This window comes from Equus caballus, chromosome X, assembly GCF_041296265.1.
Source record: "Equus caballus isolate H_3958 breed thoroughbred chromosome X, TB-T2T, whole genome shotgun sequence".
Taxonomy (NCBI): Eukaryota; Metazoa; Chordata; class Mammalia; order Perissodactyla; family Equidae; genus Equus; species Equus caballus.
Genome location: NC_091715.1, coordinates 40,361,177 through 40,386,410, shown reverse-complemented (window position 1 = coordinate 40,386,410; position 25,234 = coordinate 40,361,177). Strand labels below are relative to the sequence as shown.

The window sequence follows — 25,234 nt, the reverse complement described above, 5'->3', positions numbered from 1 at the left end:
CCACCATTTTAGGCCCAAAACAGTGTTTAGACGAGACGCATCCTCTGTGAAGCCTTGCCTGCTGATCATTCTAAGTCACGTTCTAAGTAGCCCTGACCGTTGCCCCACTACTGGCCACGGATGTCCAGTCTTTCTAGGGCTCAGTTCTAATTCTGGTCCCTTAGCTACGCCCCTTCTCAGCCCCAGTGGAGCCGTATCCTCAAGTCCCCCGAGGGGTTCTAATAGGACCGCATACTTCACAGGGAGACCTCCCTCTACCCACCCGCCTCATATTCTTCAGACCCTGCTGTCTCTCCATTTCTTTGCCTCCACCGCAGCTGGAGAACTGGGACACCCACTAGGTGGCAAAGCCTCGAGGCGGGGCGCCGCAGTGACTCGTTAGTTCATTCATTCATTCCCCTTAACCCCTCCCCGGCTCCTCCCTGGGGCAAGGAGGAGCGGGAAGTGACAGAGATGTGCGTAATGGGGCCAGGAGAGGGGCGGAGGGGGTCCTCAGCGCCCACGATGAAAGGCCTGCCTGACCACCACAGTGCCTAATTAGAGACCCCGGCCGGCCGGGCGCCGAGTGCTGACTGTGGCCCGGGGACCCCCTCCTCCCAGCCTCGAGGCACAGCGAAGCCTGATAGCGCGAAGGAGAGACTCCCAGGCCTGGGATTGAGCTTAGGGAAAGAGATAGCTAACTGGAGAGAGAAAAATGGGAGCCGGGGAGGGAAGGCTTTAAGATCTATTTGTCAGGATTTAGGAGGCAGACAGCTGGGCCTGTAAGGAAGGAGGGGCGGGGAAGAGGGCCTCGGAACCTGGCCAGTGACTTTAACCTCCTCCCCCTAAATCTCAAATAATCCTGGCTCTGAAAGACGATGGGAGCGGGGGCGTGGAGGGGGTGTAAGATCTAGCTCTCTGATGGAGGCCGGCTAGAGAGCACCAGCTGGGGCTGCGATGGGGTTGGGGACCATTCTTGGAGCGTTCATCCGGGGGAAAGAGTCTCTTGGAACATCACCAGGGGGGCCGGGGCCAAGAGGTGGCTTTAACCCCTCCCCCAAATAAACATCCAAGATAAATCAACATGAAGTGTCAATACAAGTACACTAGCACACCACCCCTGGCAGTCAGGTCGCCTCTTCCAAGTCCCCCGTCCTCCACTGCAGAACCCTTAAGTCCTAAAATATCCCGTGAGAGGCCATGTGGCATCATGTGGTTCTGGGGGCCGTGCCTTCTGAGGCCCCGCTCCCTCCCGGGGCAGGAAGGCAGGGGAGTTTTGGGGACAGCGCTCCTGGGCTGTGCGCCCCTCGCCTCTAGGCAGGGGGCGCCTCGGCCCGGAGAGACAGCAGGCCCAGGGGCGGGCCCTGCGGGGCGGGCTCCTCCCTCGCCGGTGTCAGGTTTACGGAACGGAGCTCCCGGCCGGACGCGCGGTGGCCTGACGGCGGCGAGGATTCCATTCGGCTGACCCGGCCCGGCTTGACCCTGCCCGGGCGCGCCATGTTCGCGCGTGGGTCCCGGAGGCGCCGCTCTGGGCGCGCGGTGAGCGAGATTCAGGGCAGCGGTGCGGGACCGGGGTAAACTGAGGCCCAGGAGAGGGGGCAGGGGATAGGGATCGCGAGGAGGCGCTCCACAGAGGGTCTGGGAATCCCCATCCCCAGGATTCCCAGATCAGAGGGGCTGGGGCTGCTGGAAGAGTGTGGATGAAGGAATGTGGAGCTCTGGTGGCCCAAGCTCCCTAGTCACCTCTCGGCACACCTTTATCAGCATTCCAGAGACCTAGTGTGCTCCCCTCCCGTGTGGATTATGAGAGGGGATTCTGAGAGCCAAAAGATTGGGGCCTGGGGTCCTGAATTGAGCTGGGACCTCCTGAGCTTCTGAGGGAAGGGACCTCCCCCTGTACCTTGGCGGAAGGTGGGCTGAGGAGTGGGGTCCTACACTCCTGGGGTGCCCGAACACTGAGGGCCGAAGGATTGGCATTTGGGGGAAGAGGGCTTCCAGGCTTCCACTTGAGCCAGGGAGCTTTTGACTTCCTAGATAGCAGGATCTCTCTTTTCCTTTGGAGGGGGTCTCTAGGTGGGGTCTGGGTTTGGTGGTCCAGAGGAGTGAATAGCTCTAGGATATGAGGGATAAGGGCCAAGGCTTCTTCTTGGGGTGAGGGTTTCTGACTGGAGCAGAGGCCTCCTGAGATCCAGGAGGAGGGTCTCCAGTTCTTGGGTATGAAAGAGTGAAGCCGGGGTTTGGGGGAGAGGCTCTTGAGCTTCTGAAAAGACGGGCAGAGTTCGTGTGGGGATCCCAAGTAAGGATGAGGTCTCAGACTCCTACCCTGTGGAATTAGTGTTGCTGGCCTGTGGTGGAGACAGGGCCCAGATGAGGCCTGGGAAAGGACGCCCAGATTAGAGACTCTGCGCTCTGTAGGGAGAGTCCTCTGAATTCTGGGGGAGGTGTGTGAGGCCTGGAGGAGTCAGAAGCTGGTGGGAAGTGTCGAGGCTGGGTTGGGGGAGTCCGCAGCTGGCCTGAGGAGGGGAATTCCCTGAAAAGAGGGCTTACAGGGAGGCTGGCCTCAGCTGCCCCGCCTCTACCTCGGTTGTGTCCCCCTCCTCCGCGCTCCGGGCGCTGTCTCAGCCTGCCCAGGGCTGCCCTGGTGGGACAGGCCCCAGCGTGCGGTCGCGGGCCTAGAGTGTAGAGGCAGGCGTTGACTTCCTCCTCTCCACCGCGCCTTGCCTGTTCCCGCGTCTACACCCGCCCACTACAGCCTCCAGAGGCAGAGGACCCAGACCGCGGCCAGCCCTGCAACTCCTGCAGGGAACAGTGCCCCGGCTTCCTGCTGCATGGCTGGAGGTAGGTGACCATCCCAGGGCCTAGCCTTTGTCAGGGCCCCGCCCTCAGGGGAACCCCTAGAGGCTTAAGCCACGCCCCTAGGCTTGAGCCTGATCCGCCCAGGGAGCTCAGCTGGGGAAAGAGCTTCAAGCTCAAATTTCAGAGCCCCGCCCCCTGGCTCATTCCCAATTGTTCTGTTCCCGGGAGAGCTCCACCCACTACACAGCCCCACCCCCGGAAGAATCCTCCCCAAGCCTCTGAGTCCCATCCCTAGGGAGATCCTCCGTCCTGGGCTCTAAGCACCGCCCACTGAACTCCATCCTGCCTCTTGGGCTCAGAACTCCTCTCCCAGACCCAGGGTCCTGTCCTCCTACTGGAGCCCTGTACCCAAAACATCCCACAAAATACCACAGACAGCCCTACCCCCAGGCTCGGAGCCCCAGCCACCCACAAGTTCAGAGCCTCGGCACAGGCTAGAGCCCGCCTCTAGGGAAAGTTCCCCCACAATGTCCAAAGCCAGTCCTGAGCGGAAGCCCCTAGATTTATAACTGCAGTCTTAGACTCCGAGCCCTGCCCCTCAGGTCCGCTGCCGGGAGAGTCTCACCCAAGTCCCAGAGCTGAAAGTCAGGGGATGGCCTTGAAACCGCACAGCCCCACCCTTTCACCTCCCGCACCCAGCCGTGCCCTTCCCCAGCCGTGCCCTCCCCGCTGCCTCACAGACCTTCCCTCAGCTGGCCCCTCAGCCCCTCAACCAGCACCCACTCCCCGTGGCGTCCAGCTCCCAGCCCCGCCCCCAGGCCTAGAGCCCTGTCCTGGCTCAGAATCCTTTGGTGGTGATAATCAGCATGTCCCTGCCCCTCAGTTGGACTTCCATGGGCTGTCGAGGGGTCCAAGTGGGCCACCCCTTAGTAATTGACCCCCATCCTGGCCCCCTCAGAAAGATTTGTCAGCACTGCAAATGCCCGAGGGAGGAGCACGCCGTGCACGCGGTGCCTGTGGACCTGGAACGCATCATGTGTCGGCTGATCTCAGACTTCCAGCGCCACTCCATCTCCGACGATGACTCGGGCTGTGCCTCGGAGGAGTATGCCTGGGTGCCCCCTGGTCTCAAGCCTGAGCAGGTGAGCAGAGGCCACCACCTGTTCTTGCTCTCCAGTAGGCGCACACACACAAACACACGCACTCACACTCAGGTAGGAACCTATTTCTGGGACAACGCTAGGGTGTATAGCCAGATTGCATGTGTCTTTCTGAACCCCCTCTGATCAAGGGGTGGTCAGCCCCGTGTAACTCACAGGGAATCCTGAGTGATCACTGGGCCAGTTCCGCAGGGCCTGTTCACCCGACTCCTAACCTACGCCTTATCTCAGGTCTTATCCCAGCACTTCATTCACCACATCTCCACTGACCAATGCCATCAACACATAGTTATTGAGCACGGACTGCATGTCAGACACTGTTCTAGGCACTGAGGACACAGCAGTAAACAAAACACAAAACAATATATCTGCCCACATGGACGTTAGATTCCCGAAGGGAGCAACAGCCAATAAGCAAACCTGTAAAACTGTGTCAGATGGTGTAAGGGCTATGGCATCAAAAAGCAGAGAAGCGGGGTGGGGAGAGATGTTCGAATTGTAAATATGGTGCCCGGTCAGCCTCTGTGAGAGTTTGATGTTTGAGCTTCCTGAAGGAGGTGAAGAGTGAGCCATGCAGATATCCGAGCTTAGAGCGATCCAGGCAAAGGGAATAGCTAACACAAAGGCCCTGAGTGTGCCTTGCACGTGTGAGGAACAGCGAGGAGACCAGTACGCTGGAGCAGAGCCAGCGATGACGAGCGTGGTTGGAGGTGTAGGGAAGGAAGACTTTTCCTCTGCCTAAATGTGGGTTCGTCTGGCCGGAGAACGAATTAAATTCACATGAGACAGAATAGCAAGAGAAAATTAAACAAAGCTTTATGAGGAACCATGGCCCGGGGCCTCTCTTCCCGAAGGAAGAAAGGGCACCAAAGAAGTGGGGTGCACAGAGTGGTTATGTACCCCCAAACAGGATGTTTCACATATGATTGAAATGTCCCTCCCACAATAGTCACAAGATTGCCCTGTCGGCACATCGCTTGATGGGCACAGCAGATAGTGGGTCTGCTATCTCGGTGGGCTTAGCAGGAGGCAAGTCTATTGTCTCGAGCTGGGTGGTCACAGGTGAGCGCAGCAGTCAGTTCCTAGCCTAAGAAAAGATGCTTAATCCTGAAGGAAATGCCAACGGTGGGAGGGGGAGGGAAGTCAGTCACAGGAGGTTACCAGACAAGCACAATAAACAAATGCAGATTTAAGTCCTTGCCTTCCCTATTGATTAAGAGTTTCTAGATGGAGAGTTCCTTTACAATGTAAATGTCTCTTACAAAGGGTATGTAAATTCTACTTTGCAGTTGCTTTCCTGTCTGCAAAGGAACTAGCCTCAAATAATCGTGCCAAAGAGACATACCCTGGGGTGGCCAATTCCAGACCCCTACAGAGGTGAAGTCAGAGAGGTGGCAGGAGGCCATGGAGAGGACTTTGACTTCTACTCTGAATGAGGGAAAAGCCACAAGAGGGTTATGAGCAGAAAAGGGATGTGATTTGTCTTAGGATTTAACAGGTTCCCTCTGGCTGCTGCGTGTAGAACGGACTGTAGGAGAGAGGGTGGAAGCAGGGGACCGGTGACAGGGAGGCTACCGCAATAGTATGGGGACTGAGGACCGTGCTGGAGTGGAAGTAGTGAGCGGTGGTCAGCTTCGAGTTATATTTTGAAAGTAGAGCTGAGAGGATTTGCTTGCGGGTGTGAGAGAGAGAGGAGTCAAAGATGACCCCAAGGATGGGGATGGACTAACTGAAATGGCTCAGGCCAAGGCAGCAGGAAGTTTGAGGGCTAAGAGCCTACGTTTGGTTTTGGCCGCCTGGAATTTGAGATACCTGTTAGATATCTGAGTGGTCACGCTGCCTGGAACTCCGGCGAGAGGTCACAGGGCCAGAGGTATGCATTTGTGAGGCATTAGCCATGAGATGGTATTTATAGCCATGAGGTTGGATGTGATTCCCAAGGGAGTGAACGTAGACAGAGGCAAGGCGAACAAAGACTGACCCTGAGGACCCTCCCACATTTAGGTGTCAACTAGTTGAGAAGGAACCAAAAGAGGGACAGAGAAGGAGCAGCAATTAAAGTAAGAGGAAACCCAGGCCTGTGTGGTGCTCTGGAAGCCAAGGGAACAAAGTGTTTCTAGGAAGAGGGAGTGATCACCTGCGGCCAGTGCTACTAATGGCTCAGGGTGGACGAAGATGGAGACCTGAACAATGATTTTAACAATGTGGACATCATTGATGAGCGGGACAGGAACAACTTTGGAAGAGGGGCAGAGACAGAAGGGGTGGGGAATCCTGACTCAAGTGGAGTCTAGAGAGAATAGGAGGAAAGAAAGTAGAGGCAGCGACTGCACACAACTCTTTTGAGGGACTTTGCTGTAAAAGGAAGGTGAAAAGTAGAGCAGCAGCTGGAGGGGAAAGTGGGATCAAGACATGAGGGGACTCTTAGCACGTTTGGGAGCTGATGGAAATGATCCGGCCTGGAGGAAGGAGAGATGGAGGGAGTCAGTAGGAGTTCCCTTCTGATGACTTAAGTTTTCTCAAATAGGGACCCACCATCCAAAGTCACCCCCGGTCTCCATTGTTTTCTCCTCTCCCCCATGTCCTCCCAGGTATACCAGTTTTTCAGCTGCCTCCCAGAGGACAAGGTCCCCTATGTCAACAGTCCTGGGGAGAAATACAGGATCAAGCAGCTGCTGCACCAGCTGCCCCCACACGACAGTGAGGTGAGGAGACAGATGACAGGAAGGGCGTGCCAGGTAGGGGGCACAGCCTGGGCAAATGCTGAGCAGCTTGAAAGAAATGGGCAGGGTTAGAGGAGGAGAGGTGAGCTGAAAGGTCTGGACAGGCAGGGACAATCAGGGGACATTCTTTGGCAAAACCGCAGCTGGGCCTTGGGAGAAAAGGTAGGGGGTGGGTATTTCAGGCAGGAGGCACCAATTCTACAAAGGCCTAGAAGTAAACTTTTTGAGCATGCATGAAATTTGGAAGAGGGTCGAGGGGCAGGCATTAGGGGAGGAGCCTGGAAGACCTCCACTACCCCAGGCACAGTACTGCACAGCACTGGAAGAGGAGGAGAAGAAAGAGCTCCGAGCCTTCAGCCAGCAGCGAAAGCGGGAGAATCTGGGGCGTGGCACCGTGCGCATCTTCCCAGTGACCATCACTGGGGCCATCTGTGAGGAGGTGAGCCATGAAGGGCCTCAGCGGGTGAGTGGTGCCTTTGCTCCAAGCCCTGGGGTACAGGGCCCATCTTCCAGGCCCTGGGAAGACAGGCCTGCCACTTAAGCCCTTGTGGTCTAGCTCTAGTGTCCCCTGTAGTGGACGGGTTCTTTTCCTCACACCCCACTGTTAGGCAGGAACAATCTCTAAGGCCCTCCTGGCCAGCGAGGTTTGTGTGTAGGGCCCCCAGTGGACAGGGCCTCCCTCAGATCCCACTGTTGGGGGCAGTCTGTCTCTAAGGAGGCCCTAGTTGACCTTCTCTATGCTTTCCTCCCCTCCACACAGTGGACATGAGACTTAACCTCTCTCTGGTCCTCTTGTGGTCAGGACTTGTCCTTAAGAATTGACCCTCAATGGCAGGGCCTGTCTCTCTCTAGAGCCTGGTGGTGGGTGGAATTCATCTCCAAGGCCATCCCTGGTGGGTGGAGCCTGTCCTTAGACCCTAGTGTTAAGTGAGGTCTGTCACTAAGGTCCAGGTGGTGGAGACTATCTCTGTGGTCCCCCACTGGGCCTGGCCTGTCTCTGTGGTTTCCCCAACCCCTGAGGGTGAGACTTGCCTTTAAGGCCACCCACAATGAGTAGGGCTTGTCTCTACGGTTTCCCGCAAGAGCAAGGTCAGTCTCTAAGGTGCCCCCAGTGTAGGCAGGGCCTGTCTCAACATTACCCCGTGGGTGGGGCCATCCACAAAGGTCTGCCACGGGGAAGACCCAAGTGTGACACACCTTGCCTGACCCCCATCCATCTGACCATCTCAGTCATGGTGACAGTGTCTGTCATTGGCAGTGTGGAAAGCAGATCGGAGGCGGGGATATTGCAGTGTTTGCCAGCCGTGCAGGCCTGGGTGCCTGCTGGCACCCACAGTGCTTTGTATGCTCCACGTGCCGGGAGCTGCTGGTGGACCTCATCTACTTCTACCATGCTGGCAAGGTCTACTGTGGTCGCCACCATGCCGAACGCCTGCGCCCGCGCTGCCAAGCCTGTGATGAGGTTTGTGCCTCTCTGCCCTGGGGTGGGAATGGAGGGTGGGCAGGGAGAGGGGCAGGCCCATCTGACAGCCACAGATGGCCTGTGCCCCCTAGATCATCTTTTCCGCTGAGTGCACGGAGGCTGAAGGCCGGCACTGGCACATGGGTCACTTCTGCTGCTTTGAGTGTGAAGCCTCGCTAGGAGGGCAGCGCTACGTCATGCGTCAGAGCCGCCCCCACTGCTGCGCCTGCTACGAGGCCCGCCACGCGGAGTACTGTGATGGCTGTGGGGAGCACATTGGTGGGTGAACATGGGACTGGACAGAGGGATAGGTAGAGAGCTGGGCCACAGCCCCCCACCCCCCCCCCCAGGATTCCTCCTGTCCTCCAGGCCCCATCCTCTGTTATATCCTTTAATTTCAGCCCCAGCATCATAGGCCTATACCCTTCACTGCAAGTCCCATCACCAATATCCTCCACTATGCCATACTTTCTAAACCCCACCTCCACAACACTAGGCACCAATACACATCTAGGCCCACCTCCAGAGTGCCCTCTAATTCCCAGCCCCCCAGGGCCACCCTCCTACCCTTTCAGCCTAGCCTTTACTCCCCGAGGCTATGCTCTATTCTCTAAGACTCTCGTCGTCAGCCTCCGTACTCCTACTTTCTAAGCCACATCCTACCCTTTCTCACCAAGGCCAGCCATACCTTCTAAGCCCTGCCCCCACCACCCAGGCCTTTTCTGTAGGGTCCACCTTCCACTCTCCTTCCACCTGAAGATACCTCTTAATGTCTAAGCCTGGCCCACATCTTAAAGTCCAATGCCCAGCCCTACTCTGGGAGGGGACACCGAGGGAAAGAAAGGGAGGGGGAGGAGGAGATATTTACCAGCCAGTTTCCAGGAGAGAACAAGGATGAGGAACCCTGGGGTAAGGACCAAACTTCAGGTTTCCTGCTTTCTCCAGAGAAGGGCCCCATTATGGACAGGTGGGAGAAGGTGGCTCGGGGTACCCTGCTACAGATTCCCTGCGTCTTTCTGAGAGGGGCCCAATTCAGGAGGGGTGGAAATATGCTTGAGGGCTCTCCTCAGTTTTCCCCCTCGTGTCGGTCCCCGCAGGCCTGGACCAGGGCCAGATGGCTTATGAGGGCCAGCATTGGCACGCCTCAGACCGCTGCTTCTGCTGTAGTCGCTGCGGGCGAGCCCTCCTGGGCCGCCCCTTCCTGCCACGCCGGGGCCTAATCTTCTGCTCGAGAGCCTGCAGTCTGGGGTCTGAGCCCACGGCTCCGGGGCCTGGCCGCCGCAGCTGGAGCGCAGGCACGGTCTCCGCACCTCTCGCAGCCTCCACAGCCTCTTTCTCTGCTGTGGAGGGGGTGTCAGAGACCTCCACCAAAGGCACGAGCACGGAGCCAGCGCCTGGTGAGCTAACCTTCGAGCCACGCCTAGCCACTCTGCGTCTCCCGCCCCCGCCTCAATCCCAGCCCCTCCCCTTGGCTCGCGCAAGTCCATCACCTGCGGCATCCCGGGCCCCGCCCCCATCAGCCCTCTCTTGGTCTCCAATCCATTCCAGGCCTAGTGTCCAGCCCCACATACATCCCCTCATAAAACCTGGATCCGCCCCCTTCTGTACAGGGCCTGTTCTCTACCTCAACTTGTCCCTGCTTGAGCCCAAGTTCCTCCTTCTTTCCTCCAAACCCTTGATTCTCCACCCTCCGCACCGAGGCCCCAACCCCATTTTATCCTAAACTTTGTCTGCTCCAGCTTATGCTACGCCCCTTCAATCAGAAGCCACGCCCCCATTCCTTGGCCACGCCAGTCCAATCCTGCTCCACCTGCGTTCCATCCTCCCTCATATTCCCCGGATTCCCCACCTCGCTGCTCCTCTCTGACCCCTGCTCCCACTTTCCGGTCCTAATGGGGGAAAGGGGAGAGGAGAAGGTCCTTCCAAGGCCTCCCCTGGGAGAGGGGGATCAGATACAGGGAGTCGCTCTCTTTCCAGCTGCAGGCCCCGAAGAGCCCGCCCGCTTTCTGAGAGGGGCCCCCCACCGCCACTCCATGCCAGAGCTGGGGCTTCGCAGCGCCCCAGAGCCTTCCCCGGGGCCCCCTGGCCAGCCAGACCAGCCCCCGGAAGATGGTGCCTTCGGTCGCCAGAGCGCCCCACGCGTCAGCTTCCGAGACCCCCTGGTATCCGAGGGAGGCCCGCGGCGGACCCTGAGTGCACCCCCAGCCCAGCGCCGCAGGCCGCGCAGTCCCCCTCCCAGGGCCCCCACCCATCGCCACCGCCGCCGCCACCACCACCACCACCGTCACCACCGCCACTCTGGCAGATGTCGCCGCCATCACTGTGACTTGGGATCCGGATCCGACTCGGAATCTTGCTCCAGCTCGTCCTCCAGCCCCAGTTCCGAGTCCTCAGAGGACGACGGCTTCTTCCTAGGGGAACGCATCCCACTGCCCCCGCACCTGTGCAGGCCCGTGCCTGCTCAGGACACTGCAACTGAGACCCCCAACTCCCCATCTCCACAGCTCCCCAGGAACTCGCGCCCAGGGATGCCTCGCCAGGCCAGAGACAAGAACTGTACCGTGGCCTGAAGGCTCAAGTCAGTGTAGATGATGACACCTCTCCCCCCGCACATAAGTCATAAATCCCCTTCCTTCCTCTCTCCCTGTCTGTTTGTATCATTGAAGTAATTTAATGTGTTGTAGAACAAGCCTGGCTTCTTTACCTCTCTGTTCCAGCTGCACCCCCTGCCCAATTTGCTCACTCCTGATGTCTTGAGATTTAGCCACATTTGACCAAAGGATTAATTTATTCATTACCATATGTTCTAACAATCTGTTTATTATTTATTTATTCCTCCGCAGAACCACCCCCACACTGAGGAGGTTATTTGGAGTGCGTCACAACTTGGGGCCCAGAGTCTGAAATCTGAGGCACCCTCCTCCCTCATTTTGTGGCTTAGGTGGGGGCATAGTCCAGGCAGAACTGGCATCTCCTTTTGGGTACTGCAGAAGGAAGGGGGACCTAGGCTCACCTTCAAGGTGGCCACGCCCAAGAGGGTTGATTGGCAAGCTGGAAGAGAGATTCTCCTGATAAAGGCACTTTCACCTCAATAGGGGGCTGGAAGTTGGCTGGGAGTGTTGTAGGGACAGGGAGGAGTTATTTCATGGTGGTGTTAGTTGCAGGTTGCGGAGAGCAATGAAGGGAGTTCACCTACACCGGGCCATCTGCAGGGTCTGCAAGTGAGGAAAAGAGAGAAAGCACTGGCTGGATCCATATGCCCATTCTTTAGACAAGAATACGGAAGCTTATGGTACTTATTGGCACTAAAGCCATAAGTATCAATAAGGGACAGAGTTGGCATTCATGCCCTTGGGAGACCCCTTTTATTCTCAGCCCCCTCAGCAACACCTCCCCCCCCCCCAACACACACACACACTTACCAGTAGGGGCTGCTGAATGTCTTTGCTGCCTCAAGGGGAAGGTGGTGTAAGCATCATAGCCAAAGAGGCATGTCGCAATTAGGCCCAGTACCTGGGGGTAGAGATAGGAGTGAGGGGGTTGGATTAGGTTGGCCAGCCTACTCAGCCTCTTACTCTTTGTATCTACCACCTCCAGTGACTGCCCCATGCAGGGATGGTGACTAAGTGCCAGGTTGGGAAGCCAGAGAGCCCCAGGGAAAGGCCAGGAGACTGGACTCTATCCCATCCTCCCTCCTGGTACCTCTCAACACAGGGAAGCCACACAGGAGCCCCACATACAGGCAATACCATTAATACTGTCATTTGAGACGGAGTTCTAGCAGAAGGTAGTCTAGTGTGTTGACAAAGGGCCCGCCTCTTTGTGCTTCCCACAGAGGTGCCTGTGTCAGACAAGGGAGGGTCCTTTACAGCAAATGATGATCTTGGGAGGAAAACCAGGGCCTGAACCAGACTTTCCTTCAGGCCCTGAGGACAACTGTGGCCTGGTCATGCACTTTCTGCCAGAGGCAGAAATGCCCCCTGGATCCTCAAACCCCTCTCTCTATGCTTTGGAGCTGCCTCCACGGCCTTTACCCCTGCGGTGATTCTGGAGTGGTTTCTTTCATTAACAAGGACAACAATGGAGGTGATCAGGTAGAGGATGGCCGCTATGAGGGTTCGGAAGAAATCCTGTGAGGTGTAGGGAGAAGACGGAAGTCAGCACCCAGAGTTCCCCAGACAATCCCAACCGCCCAGGCCCCTCCCTAGCCTCGCCATTTTCGGCCCCTTTCTCACACTCCAAGGCCAGTTGATGATCTGTATTTTGTTGTGCAGGTCACACATGTAGATGACAAAGAAGATAGCAGCAAGGATCATCTCAATCACCGACAGGGAGGAGTATGCTGATGTCGAGGCACTGAAGCAGATCAGAATCACCAGGCACAACACCTGGAAGGATGACAGGGGACAAGGGGCCTCGCTCAGCTCCCAGGGCTGAGGGGATTGGTTTAAATTGGGAGTCTCAGATGCCTACCAGGACTGGGAAAATGACAAATAATAATAGCTAAACACTTACTGTGTGCACACTGTGTTCCAAATATTGTTCTAAGAGCTCTACAAGAATTACTTCACTTAATCATCACAACAACCTAATGACCTGGGTACTGTTATTAGTATCTCTATTTTATAGATTAGAAAAGTGAGGCACAGAGAGGTTAAGTGACTTGCCCAGGGTCACCCAGCTAGTAAAGGGTAGAGTTCCGTGCCTCAGTTTCCCCCCTTTTCCCTTCTAAGATAGGGGTGGCCTGCGGGGAGTGGCGCCACCAGGTGTTTTGTGAGCACTGCTGGCGCCAGCTTCACGGCCTTGACGGGGCGGGACGTGCGGTTCCCCCGGCAACCCCTTTGGGAAGCGGTGAGAGCGACACTGGAGGGGCAGGGCTCGGTTAAAGGCGCCTCACCCCTTTTAGAAGTGACTCAAAGGCGGCGCCCACTTTGAGGAGGGCGAGAAACCAAGGCTCCTGAGCAGCAGGGACAGCTAGCTAACGACCTCCCGCCCCACCACAGAGCGGGGAGGAAGAACTGGCGGAGGGCAGGGAGCCCTACCCTGGGGGACAAACGCGCAGGGCCCCACCCCACCAGGCCCCGCCCCTGGGCGCGCCGCCAGCCCGCCCGCCAGTGCCCAGGCCGCGCCACGCCCTGCCACGGAAGGCCCCCCACCTCCCAGCCCCTTGGGACCCCTCCGATGAGTCCACAGACGAGTCCACGCGGTCTGCTTCCACAGGGCCCCCTATATGCTCTATGGGCCTCTTGTCCCAACCCGTGGGCCAGCAGGCCCCGACTACCTTCTCCAAACCCCACTGACTCGCCCTGCGCCCCTGGTTTCTGGCCTCCGCCACTAACCCACCCACCTGCGCCCCACTGCCGCACGCTCCTAGCCACGCACCTACCTCACCCGGGGCCGCCCGGCTCCGCGTGGTCCAGCCACCCCACCCCGCCTTTGCCCACCCGCCTGTCCCGGGACGCTCACAATTTCAGCAAACAGGAGAATTCCCTTTCGGGTGCGCCAGAAGTTGGTGCAGGCTGTCCAGCAGCCGGGGGCCGAGAGGCGCTCGGAATCCGCCATGGCGTGGGCCGGAGTCCCTAGGAGCGCGGAGGATCTGCTCGCTTGCTCACGGGTTCGAGGACGCTGCACACCCAGCCGTCTTGCCCGCCGTCTGGCCGGGAAGGTGGCCCCGGGGCGAAGGAGGGAGTGAATCACCGCAACAAGCAGAAGCGGGCGGGGCCGGAGGGGGCCGGGCCAGGTGGCTGCCGCCCCGGAAGCCCCCTCGCCCCGCCCGCCAAGGATAGTCCCCGCTCGGTGCATAGCCCCCGGGGCGCCCCATCGCCGGGGACGCTCGCCTTTGAGGCTTGGCACTTCGGGCTACTGCACGCAGTAATGTAATGGCGAGACCTTTCGCGCTTTTAGGATAGAAATACTCCCGGGGGCAGCCTCAACCCAGAACCGCGGAGATCTCGCTGTGGGAGGGAGTGACTCAGTTTCCTTAGCTGTAAAAACGGCTGAGGCCATGGTTAAGCCCAGGTATATTTCCAGAATTCGGAATATTTCGGATTTTAGAAAGTTTTCCCGGTTCATGTACGGTATATTACTTAACACCCTCAGCGGGGTCTGAGGCTGCCCAGTTTAAAAAAAACACGTTAATATTTCCCCAAGGAAAGGTGTGGATGTTCACAGTAAGTGACCAGGACTGAAAATTGTTCCTCATTAAGTCAGGTCAGCTCAGGTTTTGTAACCAAGTGATGCCCAATTTGTGGGAAAACTGTCGGTTTCCGGAGCTTTTTGGACTTCGGAATTTTGGATAAAAGATTGTGGACTGTGGAATAAACCTCTTAGCAGTGATGAGAATGAGACCACGCCAGTGCACAGGCTGAGAGAGAACAGGGCCCAGTGAGCATCACGCTGCTCAGTAAGTGGGAGTGAACATTATTAATAGTATCAGAGCCCAGGGTCTGATTCTCTGGTCTGCAATCCTAGGGAAGTCGTGGCCTTAAGTGCCATGCCTCCATGTCCTGGTTCTAAGGAGAGGGGCTATCAGCCCAGCCCTAGACGAAGAATGGGGAAGAAGCACAGGTTTGTTGTTTTGTTTTTTGTTTTTTGAGGAACATTAGCCCTGAACTAACATCTGCTGCCAATCCTCCTCTCTCTCTTTTTTTTTTTTTTTTTTTTTGCTGAGGAAGACTGGCCCTGAGCTAACATCCGTGCCCATCTTCCTCTATTTTATACGTGGGACGCCTGCCACAGCATGGCTTTTCAAGCGGTGCCATGTCCACACCCGGGATCTGAACCGGTGAACCCTGGGCCGCCGAAGCGGAACAGAAGCACGGGTTTATTTATTGCTGGGAGCTTGGCATGATGAGGGGAAGGCACCTGGGGTACCAGGCTGGGTGACAAGGCTGACGACATTTAAAGAGTGTGTTATCCTGAACAAGTAATTTCTCCTGACTCAGCCTCGATTTCTGCATCTGAGACACGCACCTGGTCTCAGGAATCAGGGTCTCCCCCGAGATGTGCTGAGGGGCATGCTCTCCAGACTGGATGCTGGTTTTATTCTCATCTCATTTGCGGAGGAGAGAGGGGTAGCTGGAAGGCCAGGATGGTTCAACCCAAGGGCTTGTCTGCTACCCCCTGCAACCTGGAGCCCCTCCAAACCAAGAAAGCCTCTCTCCTCTTTCAGCCCGGGTTGCTGAAAGCGATTGGGTAGTGGAAGGAATGAAACATATTTTTCCCAGTGCTGAGTGTATGCTTTCCAACTCTGTGAGGACATGCCTGAGTTTCTAGAACAAAACAAACTCTGCTCCACATCAGGGCCTTTGCACTTGCTGTTTCCACTGCTGTCAGTGCCCTTCCCCCAGCTCTTCATACATCTGGCTTCTGGTCATTCAGGTCCCAGCTCAAATGTTATGTCTTCAAAGAGGCCAGCAGCCCACCATCATTACCTCCCCCAACATAACCTCCTTTTGCTATCTTCATAACTCTGACTTCTCTCTGAAATTATCTTTCATTTATTAATTTTCTTGTCGTGTCTTTTCTGACATCTGTCTACCCCCCACCACATCAGTTACAAAAGGGTAGAAATCTTTATTCCTTCCCTCCGCATCTCCCCAGTGCCCATCACAGTGCAAGTAAACAATTGTGACTCAATTAATACTTGTCAAATGCAGGTGAGATTAAGAGGACAGGTTTGGAAATTGGGCCTTGATTAAGTCTTGTTTCAACTCCCCTCTCTCAAGCTATTTATACTCTCTGAGCCTCACTTCCCTCCTCTGTGAAATGGACATATCAGGATTGTTGAGTAGACGTGTAACTAGATGAAAATAGACACTGCAAGGAGAGCCGGTAGCAGGATAAGGCTAAGTAAATGGTGGCTGGGGTTACTATTATTAGTCTCCTGGGTGTGACTGTTTTAGGACTGGGGCTCTGGAGCCCTTTCCTGACTTCTGTGGGGCCACACCTCCACCAGGCTCTGAGTCAGGGGCAGCTGGAAGCCCCAGCACCCTCCCCCACAACGTCTTCAAGCATTCACCTCTTCACCTCTTTATACCCTAACTCCCAGCCTGGCTTTGCAGTCCCTCTCTGCTCCCCAACAGCCACCCTGGACACTCACACTCCAGTCCTTTAATTTCTCTCCCCACTCCCCAGCCCCCCCCCCACCCATAGGAGTGAGAGTTGCCGGTTCTGGCCTGACCACAGCTTCCTTCGTTGGGTGTATGGGGCCGAGTGTTCAGGATGTGGTGACAGCGGAGGTGACTGGACATTTCTGGCCTTGGCCAGCGTCTGCTTCGGGGCTATCCCGGTTGGAGTCCCACTAGCCATATAAGCTCCGGCTTTGGGGCTCTGTTCCCAGGATGGAGGAAACTCTGGCCTCTCCCAGGACCGGGAACGCCCAGCGTGTGGCATGTGCACACAAGCCCGGCTGCAGTTTGTCACCATCTATGGAAGAGGGAGGCGCGGCCCAAAGGTTGTAACAGCCTTTTTTAGCCCTGCCCGCTGACTCACACCTTCCCGGCTCCGCCCCAAAGGGGGCTCCAGGGCCCCAGCCCATGCCCTGAGGGGGGCAGTCTACGTGCCAGAAAAATCTGGCCAACCAGGCCAGAAGTGAGAGACCGCAGCCTCCTGGCGAAGGAAGCCGCCGTGGTTCTAGCCTTGCTATCTATCCGGCCGTCAGCTGAGAATCTGGAGATTCCGGGACAGGGCTGTTTGTATACTGGTGCACTCGTGCCACAACAGGCCCGCCTCTGCATTTCACATGCCGCGCGCAACAATTATCTGTGAGCCCTGCACACCTCCCAAAAAGTAAAATGAATGAATGGGGAGAGAAGCAGGAGTTGGCGAAGAGAAACGGAGAGGGGAGAAAGTACGCTGGGCTGAGGGCCGGCAGAAGCAAGGACCCCTCTAGAGGTGTGAAAGAAACAGCACGAAGCAAGCTTGTCAATGGTTGCAAGAGCCCCTCCTTGAAACCAGATCGACCCACCCCCCTCCTTTACCAGGTGGACTCGGGATCCTCACCGGGCCAAGAGCACCTGGCAAGTCAAGACTGGATCGAACCATTTTATTACCTCCCCCACCCGAAACAAGAAGCGCAGGGCTGGCCCGTCCGGGAGGACTGTGCCACTGACGCCGCAAGGGGAGCGCGGGCTGGTCGACTGCGCAGCAGGCGGGGGGACAAGACCAAGTGGAAGCTCTCCGCGTCATGCTAGTGCGCGGCCGGCGGAGCACACCAGATCCAGTTTGGGCAGTACCAAGTAAGCACCGAGCCGTCTGATGCATGCTCAGTGCCTCCGCCTTCCGGCTGCCATCTCCAGGGCGAGCTGCGCGGCCCCCGGAACCCCTAGGGCACGCGAGAGCCGTTCCTCGCTCGGCACCAGCCAGGGTCCGGGGGAACCCGGGGTTCGGTCGTCAGGAGAAACCGCGGAGCTGTCGGCCGCCCGCTCTAGGCTAGGCTCCGGGCTGCCCCGGGTTTTGGGCGTGGTATGGGATCGAGGGTGCTGAAACAGGGATGGGCTGGCGCTGTGAGACCTCATCACCTCTGGTCTCCCAGGATCTGGGCTGCGATCTGGGGATGGCAAGACTGCTGGTTAGATTGGGCGATAGGGTGGGGAACAGAGAGAGGGGCCCCTTGGCCCAGGGTAGCTGGGAGACTCCAAGGACTGAGGGAGACGGAGATCCTGCTCCTTAGAGAAATCTCCCTTCAAGGCCTGGACACGCCCTTAAGGAACCGGCACCACTCCTTAAGACCCCTGACACCTCCTTTCCCGAGACCTCTCCCCTCCTGGATTCAGAACACACCCATCAAAAAATCATTTCCCAAAATCCCCAAAGGAAATCAAACCCGGACCTTGACCTCGAGATGCCAAATCCCTTCCAGCTAGGACCCAGACTGTCCCCTTGCTCAACCCACCTCCCTCGGCTCCCAACTTTTTCCCTTATGGACTCCTCCTCTATCAGAACTAGACCCCCTACCCTCTGTATCCCTATCCTATGCCCTCCCCTCTGAGACCCACTCTGGCTTCCCATCTGAGGACCATGACTCTTCCTTCTGAACACCCCCTTTTACCCCACACTCATTCCATCCTCTCCCCTCCCAGTACCTAGAAAGTCTCCCTCTGAAATCCACCTTTATTCCTATCCCGACACCCTACTCCCCCAGCCACCACCCCCCCCCCGCGGCTTTTGAGGATACCATGACCCCTCACAGACATTGAACCACTGACGCTCCCCACTGAGACCACCAAACCCTTCCCACCCAGGACCTCAGCCTCTCCACTCTGCCACTCTCTCCTTGCCTTCACAGATCCCTGACCCGTCTCCCCTTGGAAACCCACCATGGCCTTTCCGGGGCCTTCCCACCCTCTCAGGCTTGCTGGGGTGTGTCTCAAGAGGCCTGCTTAGCACCAGCCGGAGCCGGGGTCCGCCTCCGCGAATCCGCTCCACGACCTGGGCATGGGTGAGGCCCTGAGTTGTTTCTCCGTTGATGAGGAGCACGAGGTCGCCAGCCTGCAAGAGTGGAAAGCAGGGGTGCTGTAGGAAGGACAGATGGAGAGCACCCTGACAAAGGGCAAGGACCGGACCAGCACCATCGAATGGAGCGTGCCTCATGGCTCACCTGCAAATGACCGCAGCGCTCTGCTGGCCCGTCCTTCAGCAGCCCGCGCACTGCCAGCGGAGTGTCTCCAGCTGCATCACGACCTCCGCTTAATGTGAGGCCAAAGCCCGTGGAACCACGGGCCAGTTCCACACAGAACTGACCAGAGGCCTGCGGTAGCTTCGAAGTACAACGTGCCTTACCCTGGGTCACTTGGGACGGCGTGGTACATGTACCCAAGGTTTCTGACCGCCTATGCTGGAGTAAGAACACAAGTGTACGTACATTGCCAGTCTTGAGGCAAGGGGCCTACGTTAGGAGGACAAGGTAGTACCTGGGGCCGGTGTTCCACGAAAGTGACATTAGGCAGGCGACTGTCCGTGACCTCTATGTCTGCAGAATCCAGCACCCTAACAGCTAGGGGAATGAAAGAGTCAGCCGGAGGAGTACTCCACGGAAACCACATAGGACCTGACCCCTGAGGTAACATTCTAGCGTCATGTCATTTCCTTGCCCCTAAATATAGACAGGCCCACTTATTAAACTAGGCTCCGGCCACACGAATAACTGTCCTGAATGGCCTTCTTAACTAATAAGCCTGGGCCCGGCTATTGGAATAATCCTCCAGACCTTGCTACCTCCCTCCCTCTAGTAACACGCAGACCTCCACCCTCAAATGGCACCCTTAGGCCCACCCTGGAGGGTGCTACTCCTGGATTCTGCTCCTGAACATTCCCGGCCCAGCCCTCTAATCAGCCTGGAAACCTCAACCCATTCCTGCCATTTCAGCCCCGCCCCCGGTGCGCAGATAGGCTCCACCCCCTTGACTAGCATTCCAGACCCGCCTCTCAGCTAAGCGCCCGCCCCCAGCCCTCTCCAGGCCCCGCCTCCTCAGAAATGCCATTCGAAGCCTTAGTTGCAACTAATCTTGCAACATTCACCGACTGCAATAACCCTGCCGCTGTCACCTCCTAGAGGAATATCCTAGGCTAACCCAAGGCCCCGCCCCCTCGATTATCCTCCGAGCCCCGCCCTCCCAACTCACACCCCGCCCCCCCCCGGCCCCACCCAGCACAGTAACTAACAACCTCGGGCCTGCCGCTTGGAACCCGGCTCCATTCCGACCCCGCCCCCCGAAAGGCCCCGCCCCCATCACGCACCCTCCTTGGGGCGCAGGCGCAATGTGGCGCCGGCCCTGCGCACCAGCGCCGCCACGTCGGCCGCAGCTCGGGCCGCCAGGGGGCGCGCGTCCAGCCGGGCCAGGAGCTGCCGGGCACTGGAGCCCGCGGGCGGGGGAAGGCCGCGGCCTGCGCGGGTGGAAAGAACAGGTCAGCGCCCACCCCGAGCCTCGGAGAGCCCCCGCGCTCCCCGACGTCAGACACCTGGAATGCCCCTCAAGATCCCCAGACACCCCCTGACCACGCCCTTGATAGTGCCAGAGGTCACCGACTGGCCCTCTCATCTCCCGCGACCCCCGACCACGGCGAATGTGCCTGTGGACCCCGCCTGCCCCCACGATATCCCTGGAGAGAGCTCTGTGACCGCAGTATTCCTGGACACCTCAAACACCCTGTGGATCTATCTCTCTGGAGGTCTCCGACTGCCCCCTCGTAACCCCAGATTCCAAACTCCCCCCCACAATATCGAGAGGAACCCCGATTCCCCCACATGTCCCGACAGAACACGGTCTGCGCCCCGGTTCCCCCTCCAGATAGCCTAGGCCACCCTGGTGGCCCCCATAACCTCGGATTGCCCCTCCACAGATCCCCAGAGGCCCCCGCCTAGCCCCCCACAATTCGCCACGGACCCTGAGTGCCCAGGTGTCCCCAGGGCCCCCGGGCACACCCCTCCGGCACATCTCCCGGGAGACTCCTGAGAGCCCCGGGATCTGGTGCGCGGCCCCGCGGCGCGGGGGCCGGTGCAGGTGCGGGACCTCGAGCCCAGCCGTGGTCGCTGGGCCCCTGCCCGCTGCCGCCGCTGCTTGGGCGCCAAGGCGGCTTTGTTTACTACCTGTCGGAAGGAAAAGGTGAGCAGCAGACAGGCGGGGCGAGGGGGGCAGGGGACGCGCGCGCTCCCCCCACCCGTACCTCCTCTGCTCCCCCTGGGCTCCGTGGCGCTCCCCGCGCGCGGCTCCATGCCCCGGAGTCCGTCGGGTGGACGCGCGGCCTGCGGCGACGCGTTCTGAGCGCCGGGGCGCACTCAGCTGGCGGCCCGCCCGGGCCTGGACGCGGCTGAGGCCGGCCGGTCCCGTGCCTGGCGCCCGACCCGCGCGGTGACCTACCTGGCGGCCGGCAAGGAGGCCTGGCCATGCGGGCCATGCGAGCGCTGGGCCTCGCTCTGCCTCGGGCGCCGCCTCCCTCCTCCGGGGACCCTGGCTGCGCTTCTCTTGCCACCCGGGGAATGTAGGGACTCCGCGCGTGAGAAGGGGAGGTCGAGGCCCAGAGAAGCTAAGGGCCCCGTTTGAGCTCTGACAACCAAACACGCGGAGGCGGAACTGGAGCCCAAGTCTAGCAGGGAATTCTGCAGCCTCCAACAGAGCTTTGCACGTAGTAGGCGCTCAGTAAACGTGCAGTCCATGTTGGCCTAAGCCGGTCCCTACGGGGGAACCGGAGGAGTCTGGTGGGCTGGGGAGGGGGACGCCCTTGGAGCCTTGGGGGCCATGGGAGGGTTTGGGGCCCTGAGCATGATGGGACTGGGGGACTCCAGGAGCAGGGAAGGGCAGGTCCCCTGGAGAGCGAGGCGGCTTTGAAGGCACCCGGGTGGGAGGGGACGCCAGCCAAGAAGAGGAGAGAAATGAGGCCCCTCCTAGGTTTGAAAAGGGCGGGGTTCTGGGGACACAGGCCGCGAGCGGGGAGCCCTTGGACACGGTGCTGCTGTCGTCGAAGGAGGAGTGGGGAACAGCGAGAGATGGCCTGTGACCACCACTTGGTGGAGGAAGAGACTGAGGGCTGGAGGGGCTCAGACGCCTGCCCGGGCCCGGTAGCCAGCCAACAGCAGCGCCGGTCCCAGGCAGCTCACCCCCAACGCTCACTCGGCCCGGGACTGTTTCACTGCGGCTGTCGGTGCACTGTGTCCTGCCGTCCATTCTGGCTGGCTGGGCAACCTCTCTCGGCCACCTCTCAGGGTCCCGGTGTTGTCGTAGGTGGAAGGGGCTGAATGGTCCCTGCTTTCGTTCCTCCTGCGACCCCCTGCCTCTCCCACCTCTCACCTGATCTTGTCTGAGGGGGATCACATTAGACCTCTTTCACTGCTCTGCCCTGTTCTTGTGGCAACCACATGAGGCTGTCACAGCTCCCATCTTATGCTCACTATTTTTCCCATCTCCCTGCCTTTGCCATGCTGTTCCGTTTGTTTGGGAAGCCCTTCCCAGCCTTTTGTGTGCCTAGAAGTTGACTGCATGTTATCAAGGCCCAGTTCAAAGGCTCCAGCCCTCCATTCTTCTATTTCTGAAAAGGAAGATCACATGATCATATGCAGAAGATGGATGATTGACTGTGTAGAATTATAAATCAAAGTGCTTCTGTTTTGGAGGAAGAGTCCGGGCTGATTACATTTCCTGAGTCTTTCCAAGAGTACTAGATTGAGGCGAATAACCGAGACTGAATGCTAGGCTCCCATGTTCTCTCCTCCACTGAGAAACCCTCTCACTCTTTCCTCCATAACCCAGTCCACTCAGAGTCCCCCTGGGGACTTCCCCAATTCTCCAGGGCAGTGCTGGTCACTGGAGTCACTGGCGTCTCTGAGCCTCTGTCTGCCTGAACTGGGATCTGCTCTGTCCCTTTTGGCCATCCCTGGGAGTCAGGCTGCTGTCTGAGCTCCCAGGGGTCCCCAGCAGAAGATGGCCACACCTGCCCACTTCTTCAGAGAAGCCAGGATGCTTTTGTATTATGCCATGTAAACTTCTTACCTATGACTTGTGGAATGAGAAATAAGCCAACACAAGGCACAATTGTTATCCCAGTTTTATAGAGTGGGAGATGGAGGCCCAGAGAGGTTAAGTAACTTTCTCAAGGTTGCAACAGCCAGGAAGCGGTGGAGCTAGGATTTGCACCAGGCTGTCCTGGCTTCAGGGACTGCATTCAGGTGCCACACTATCCTACCTCTCATGGTGCACGTAGGCTCTCTGTCTGGCTGCCCACATCTGTCCCAACCTGCGTCTGGGGCTGGGTGGGGGAAAGTGGAGACTCTCTATACTACAGTTTTCCTCCATTGGATTCTCATTCATTCGTGCATTCCACAGACATTCTCTAACACATGCTCAGAGCCCGGCCCTATGCAGGCGCAGCTGGCTTCATGGAGCTGCAACGGCCCTGGGTTCTGCTATTGGCAAGCACCCTGTTTGGAGGGAAAGGCTCTACTGGATGCTGACACAGACATTGACAACACAGTGTGGTCAGGGCTGGGACCTGTCTGCCTTGTAGATTTGTGTGGAAATATATTTGTCAAAGTAGGAGGGCACATCATATATTATTTGACAGTTACCTTGATTTGTTACTTTTAGACATTTATCCTTATAATATGTGAGCCTCCATTTGTATTCTCACCCCTGGCCTCACAAATGTTATGGGTGGGTCTGATCAACCTCAAAAATAGAGAGGGAAGACATAGATTTCACAATATTATGACATACTACAAAGATTTAGTAATAAAAAGAGTGTGGGCCTCTGCAGGGATTAGACAGACAAACTACTCAAAGAGAAATTAGGGGTTCCAAAACAGAAATAGGTATATATAGGAACTTGATACATGATACGGGTGACACTACAAATCAATTGAGAAAGGATGGGATCTTTGGTATATGGTGATGGGAAGATCAGCTCACTCTAACCTCAATGGGATACCACCTCACACCTGCTAGGGTAGTTACTATCAGGAAAACAGAAAAGAAAAGTGCTGGCCAGGATGTGAACAAATTGGAAACCTTGTGCATTTCAGTGGTTATGTAAAATGGTGAAGCTGCTGTAGAAAACAGTTTGGTGGTTCCTCAAAAAGTTAAATATAGGGGCTGGCCCCGTGGCCGAGCGGTTAAGTTTGCACGCTCCTCTGCAGGCGGCCCAGTGTTTCGTTGGTTCAAATCCTGGGCGCGGACATGGCACTGCTCATCAAGCCACGCTGAGGCAGCGTCCCCCATGCCGCAACTAGAAGGACCCACAACGAAGAATATACAACTATGTACTGGGGGGCTTTGGGGAGAAAAAGGAAAGAAAATAAAATCTTTAAAAAAAAAGTTAAATATAGACTTACCAAATGATCCAGCAATTCCACTCCTAGATATATACCCAAGAGAATTGGAAGCAGAGACTCAAAGATACTTGGTTTTTTTTTTTGAGGAAGACTAGCCCTGTGCTAACATCTGCCAATCCTTCTCTTTTTGCTGAGGAAGACTCGCCCTGAGCTAACATCCGTGCCCATCTTCCTCTACTTTATATGTGGGATGCCTACCACAGCTTGGCTTGCCAAGCAGTGCCATGTCCGCACCCGGGATTCGAACTGGCAAACCCTGGGCCACTGAAGCGGAACATGCACACTTAACCACTGCACCACTGGGCAGGCCCCACAAATAGATACTTTTATGCAAATGTTCATAGCAGCATTATTCCCAATAGCCAAAAGGTGGAAACAACCCAAATGTCCAACAAGGGGTAAATGGATAAGCAAAATGTGGTGTATACACATAATAGAATATTATTCACCCTTAAAAAGGAATGAAATTCTGACACATGCTACACATGGATGAACCTTGAAGACGTTATGCTGACTGAAATAAGCCAGTCACAAAAGGACAAATAGTGTTTGGTTCCATTTGTATGAGGTACTTAGAATATGCCAATTCATAGAGACAGAAAGTAGAATAGAGGTTCCCAGGGGCCTCTGGGAAGGAAGGGGAAATGGAGAGTTATTGTTTAATGGGTACAGAGTTTCTGTATCCATGAATGGGGCAGGACTGAAATACTTAAAAGAGGTGAAGCTTTTAAGCTTAGATCCAAGAAGTTGGCAGTGATCAGGTGAGGCTCAAATCAGTGAATGAGTAGGTATTTATGATGTAGATTGGCCTAAATCAAAGAAAGGTCTGGGGCTGAGATGGAGATGATAGAAATACACTAATGTGGGCGGGACTTGAAAAGAAGTTTACTTAAATCCCTGAATGAATGGGGCAATAAGAAGGGAGATAGTCTTAAATTCTACATGTGACGGGTTTAAAAAGGACATTGGTTTAAATATTTTCACAGGGTTTGGCTATGAGGGAGTTCTGCTCAAATCCAGGAATGGAATAGTGCGAAAATAGAGATTGGCTTAAATTCATGAATGGAGTTAACCTAAAAGAGGTAAATAGCTTAAATCCATGGAGAGGGCAGGGCTAAAAAGGATTTTGGCATAAATTTATGAGTAGGATGTCTAAAATGGGATTCACCAACCACATCTTGTAGTAATCAACATTAATTATCCTGAGTGGGATTTAAAGGAGATCAGTTTAAATTCATGAATTGGGTGTGACTATGAGAGGAATGGTAGTGGTAAAAGATTGCTTGCTTTC

General features: G+C 56.6%; 3 protein-coding genes and 1 long non-coding RNA gene across 9 annotated transcripts; 2 read left to right on the top strand and 2 right to left on the bottom strand.

Annotated features, from left to right (window-relative positions):
- The first annotated feature begins 1,208 nt into the window (after positions 1-1,208).
- PRICKLE3 (prickle planar cell polarity protein 3) lies at positions 1,209-10,933 on the top strand. Of its 2 annotated transcripts, none has more exons than XM_001495412.7 (9): positions 1,209-1,518; positions 2,732-2,817; positions 3,734-3,917; positions 6,527-6,640; positions 6,960-7,097; positions 7,917-8,120; positions 8,213-8,399; positions 9,218-9,517; positions 10,098-10,933. In XM_001495412.7, the coding sequence occupies exons 1-9, from the start codon at positions 1,477-1,479 to the stop codon at positions 10,688-10,690; spliced, it is 1,848 nt and encodes a 615-aa protein (XP_001495462.3). In that variant the 5' UTR covers positions 1,209-1,476; the 3' UTR covers positions 10,691-10,933. The 2 variants fall into 2 exon arrangements, with proteins under 2 accessions (XP_001495462.3, XP_023490032.1); XM_023634264.2 differs by having other exon boundaries at positions 1,412-1,553; positions 10,098-10,809.
- PLP2 (proteolipid protein 2) lies at positions 10,921-13,878 on the bottom strand. 2 transcript variants are annotated; one of them, XR_011434954.1, is made up of 5 exons: positions 13,587-13,838; positions 12,356-12,508; positions 11,870-12,250; positions 11,543-11,633; positions 10,921-11,335 (listed from the first exon to the last, which is right to left on the bottom strand). XR_011434954.1 is itself a non-coding variant. In XM_001495293.7 (5 exons), exons 1-5 carry the CDS (start codon positions 13,680-13,682, stop codon positions 11,313-11,315), a joined length of 459 nt encoding a protein of 152 aa, XP_001495343.1. In that variant the 5' UTR covers positions 13,683-13,878; the 3' UTR covers positions 10,921-11,312. The 2 variants fall into 2 exon arrangements, 1 of the variants encoding a protein (XP_001495343.1); XM_001495293.7 differs by having other exon boundaries at positions 12,155-12,250; positions 13,587-13,878.
- A 2,836-nt stretch (positions 13,879-16,714) lies between these two features.
- On the top strand, positions 16,715-19,266 carry LOC138921943 (uncharacterized). Its single transcript, XR_011434956.1, has 2 exons — positions 16,715-17,359; positions 18,409-19,266. It is a non-coding gene; the product is annotated as an uncharacterized lncRNA (long non-coding RNA).
- On the bottom strand, positions 17,152-21,580 carry MAGIX (MAGI family member, X-linked). 4 transcript variants are annotated; one of them, XM_023634260.2, is made up of 6 exons: positions 20,981-21,580; positions 19,860-20,006; positions 19,034-19,116; positions 18,721-18,957; positions 18,440-18,611; positions 17,152-17,670 (listed from the first exon to the last, which is right to left on the bottom strand). In XM_023634260.2, the coding sequence occupies exons 1-6, from the start codon at positions 21,015-21,017 to the stop codon at positions 17,387-17,389; spliced, it is 960 nt and encodes a 319-aa protein (XP_023490028.1). In that variant the 5' UTR covers positions 21,018-21,580; the 3' UTR covers positions 17,152-17,386. The 4 variants fall into 4 exon arrangements, with proteins under 4 accessions (XP_023490028.1, XP_023490027.1, XP_023490029.1 ...); XM_023634259.2 differs by having other exon boundaries at positions 20,787-21,038; XM_023634261.2 differs by lacking the exon at positions 19,860-20,006 and having other exon boundaries at positions 20,787-21,017.
- Positions 21,581-25,234: the final 3,654 nt, after the last annotated feature.

Excerpts from the sequence above, each read along its gene's own strand:
- PRICKLE3 (XM_001495412.7), top strand. The coding sequence starts at position 1,477 with ATGTTCGCGCGTGGGTCCCGGAGGCGCCGCTCTGGGCGCGCG. Across the intron at positions 1,519-2,731 it reads GGCGCCGCTCTGGGCGCGCG|CCTCCAGAGGCAGAGGACCC; the intron begins GTGAGCGAGATT and ends CGCCCACTACAG. Across the intron at positions 8,121-8,212 it reads GCTGCCAAGCCTGTGATGAG|ATCATCTTTTCCGCTGAGTG; the intron begins GTTTGTGCCTCT and ends TGTGCCCCCTAG.
- MAGIX (XM_023634259.2), bottom strand. The coding sequence starts at position 20,835 with ATGGAGCCGCGCGCGGGGAGCGCCACGGAGCCCAGGGGGAGCAGAGGA. Across the intron at positions 18,958-19,033 it reads TCGTGGAACACCGGCCCCAG|CATAGGCGGTCAGAAACCTT; the intron begins GTACTACCTTGT and ends TTCTTACTCCAG. Across the intron at positions 17,671-18,439 it reads AAGGCCCCGGAAAGGCCATG|ATCGCAGCCCAGATCCTGGG; the intron begins GTGGGTTTCCAA and ends TGCCATCCCCAG.
- PLP2 (XM_001495293.7), bottom strand. The coding sequence starts at position 13,682 with ATGGCGGATTCCGAGCGCCTCTCGGCCCCCGGCTGCTGGACAGCCTGC. Across the intron at positions 12,251-12,355 it reads TCATCAACTGGCCTTGGAGT|GATTTCTTCCGAACCCTCAT; the intron begins GTGAGAAAGGGG and ends TACACCTCACAG. Across the intron at positions 11,634-12,154 it reads ACTCCAGAATCACCGCAGGG|GTACTGGGCCTAATTGCGAC; the intron begins GTAAAGGCCGTG and ends CTCTACCCCCAG.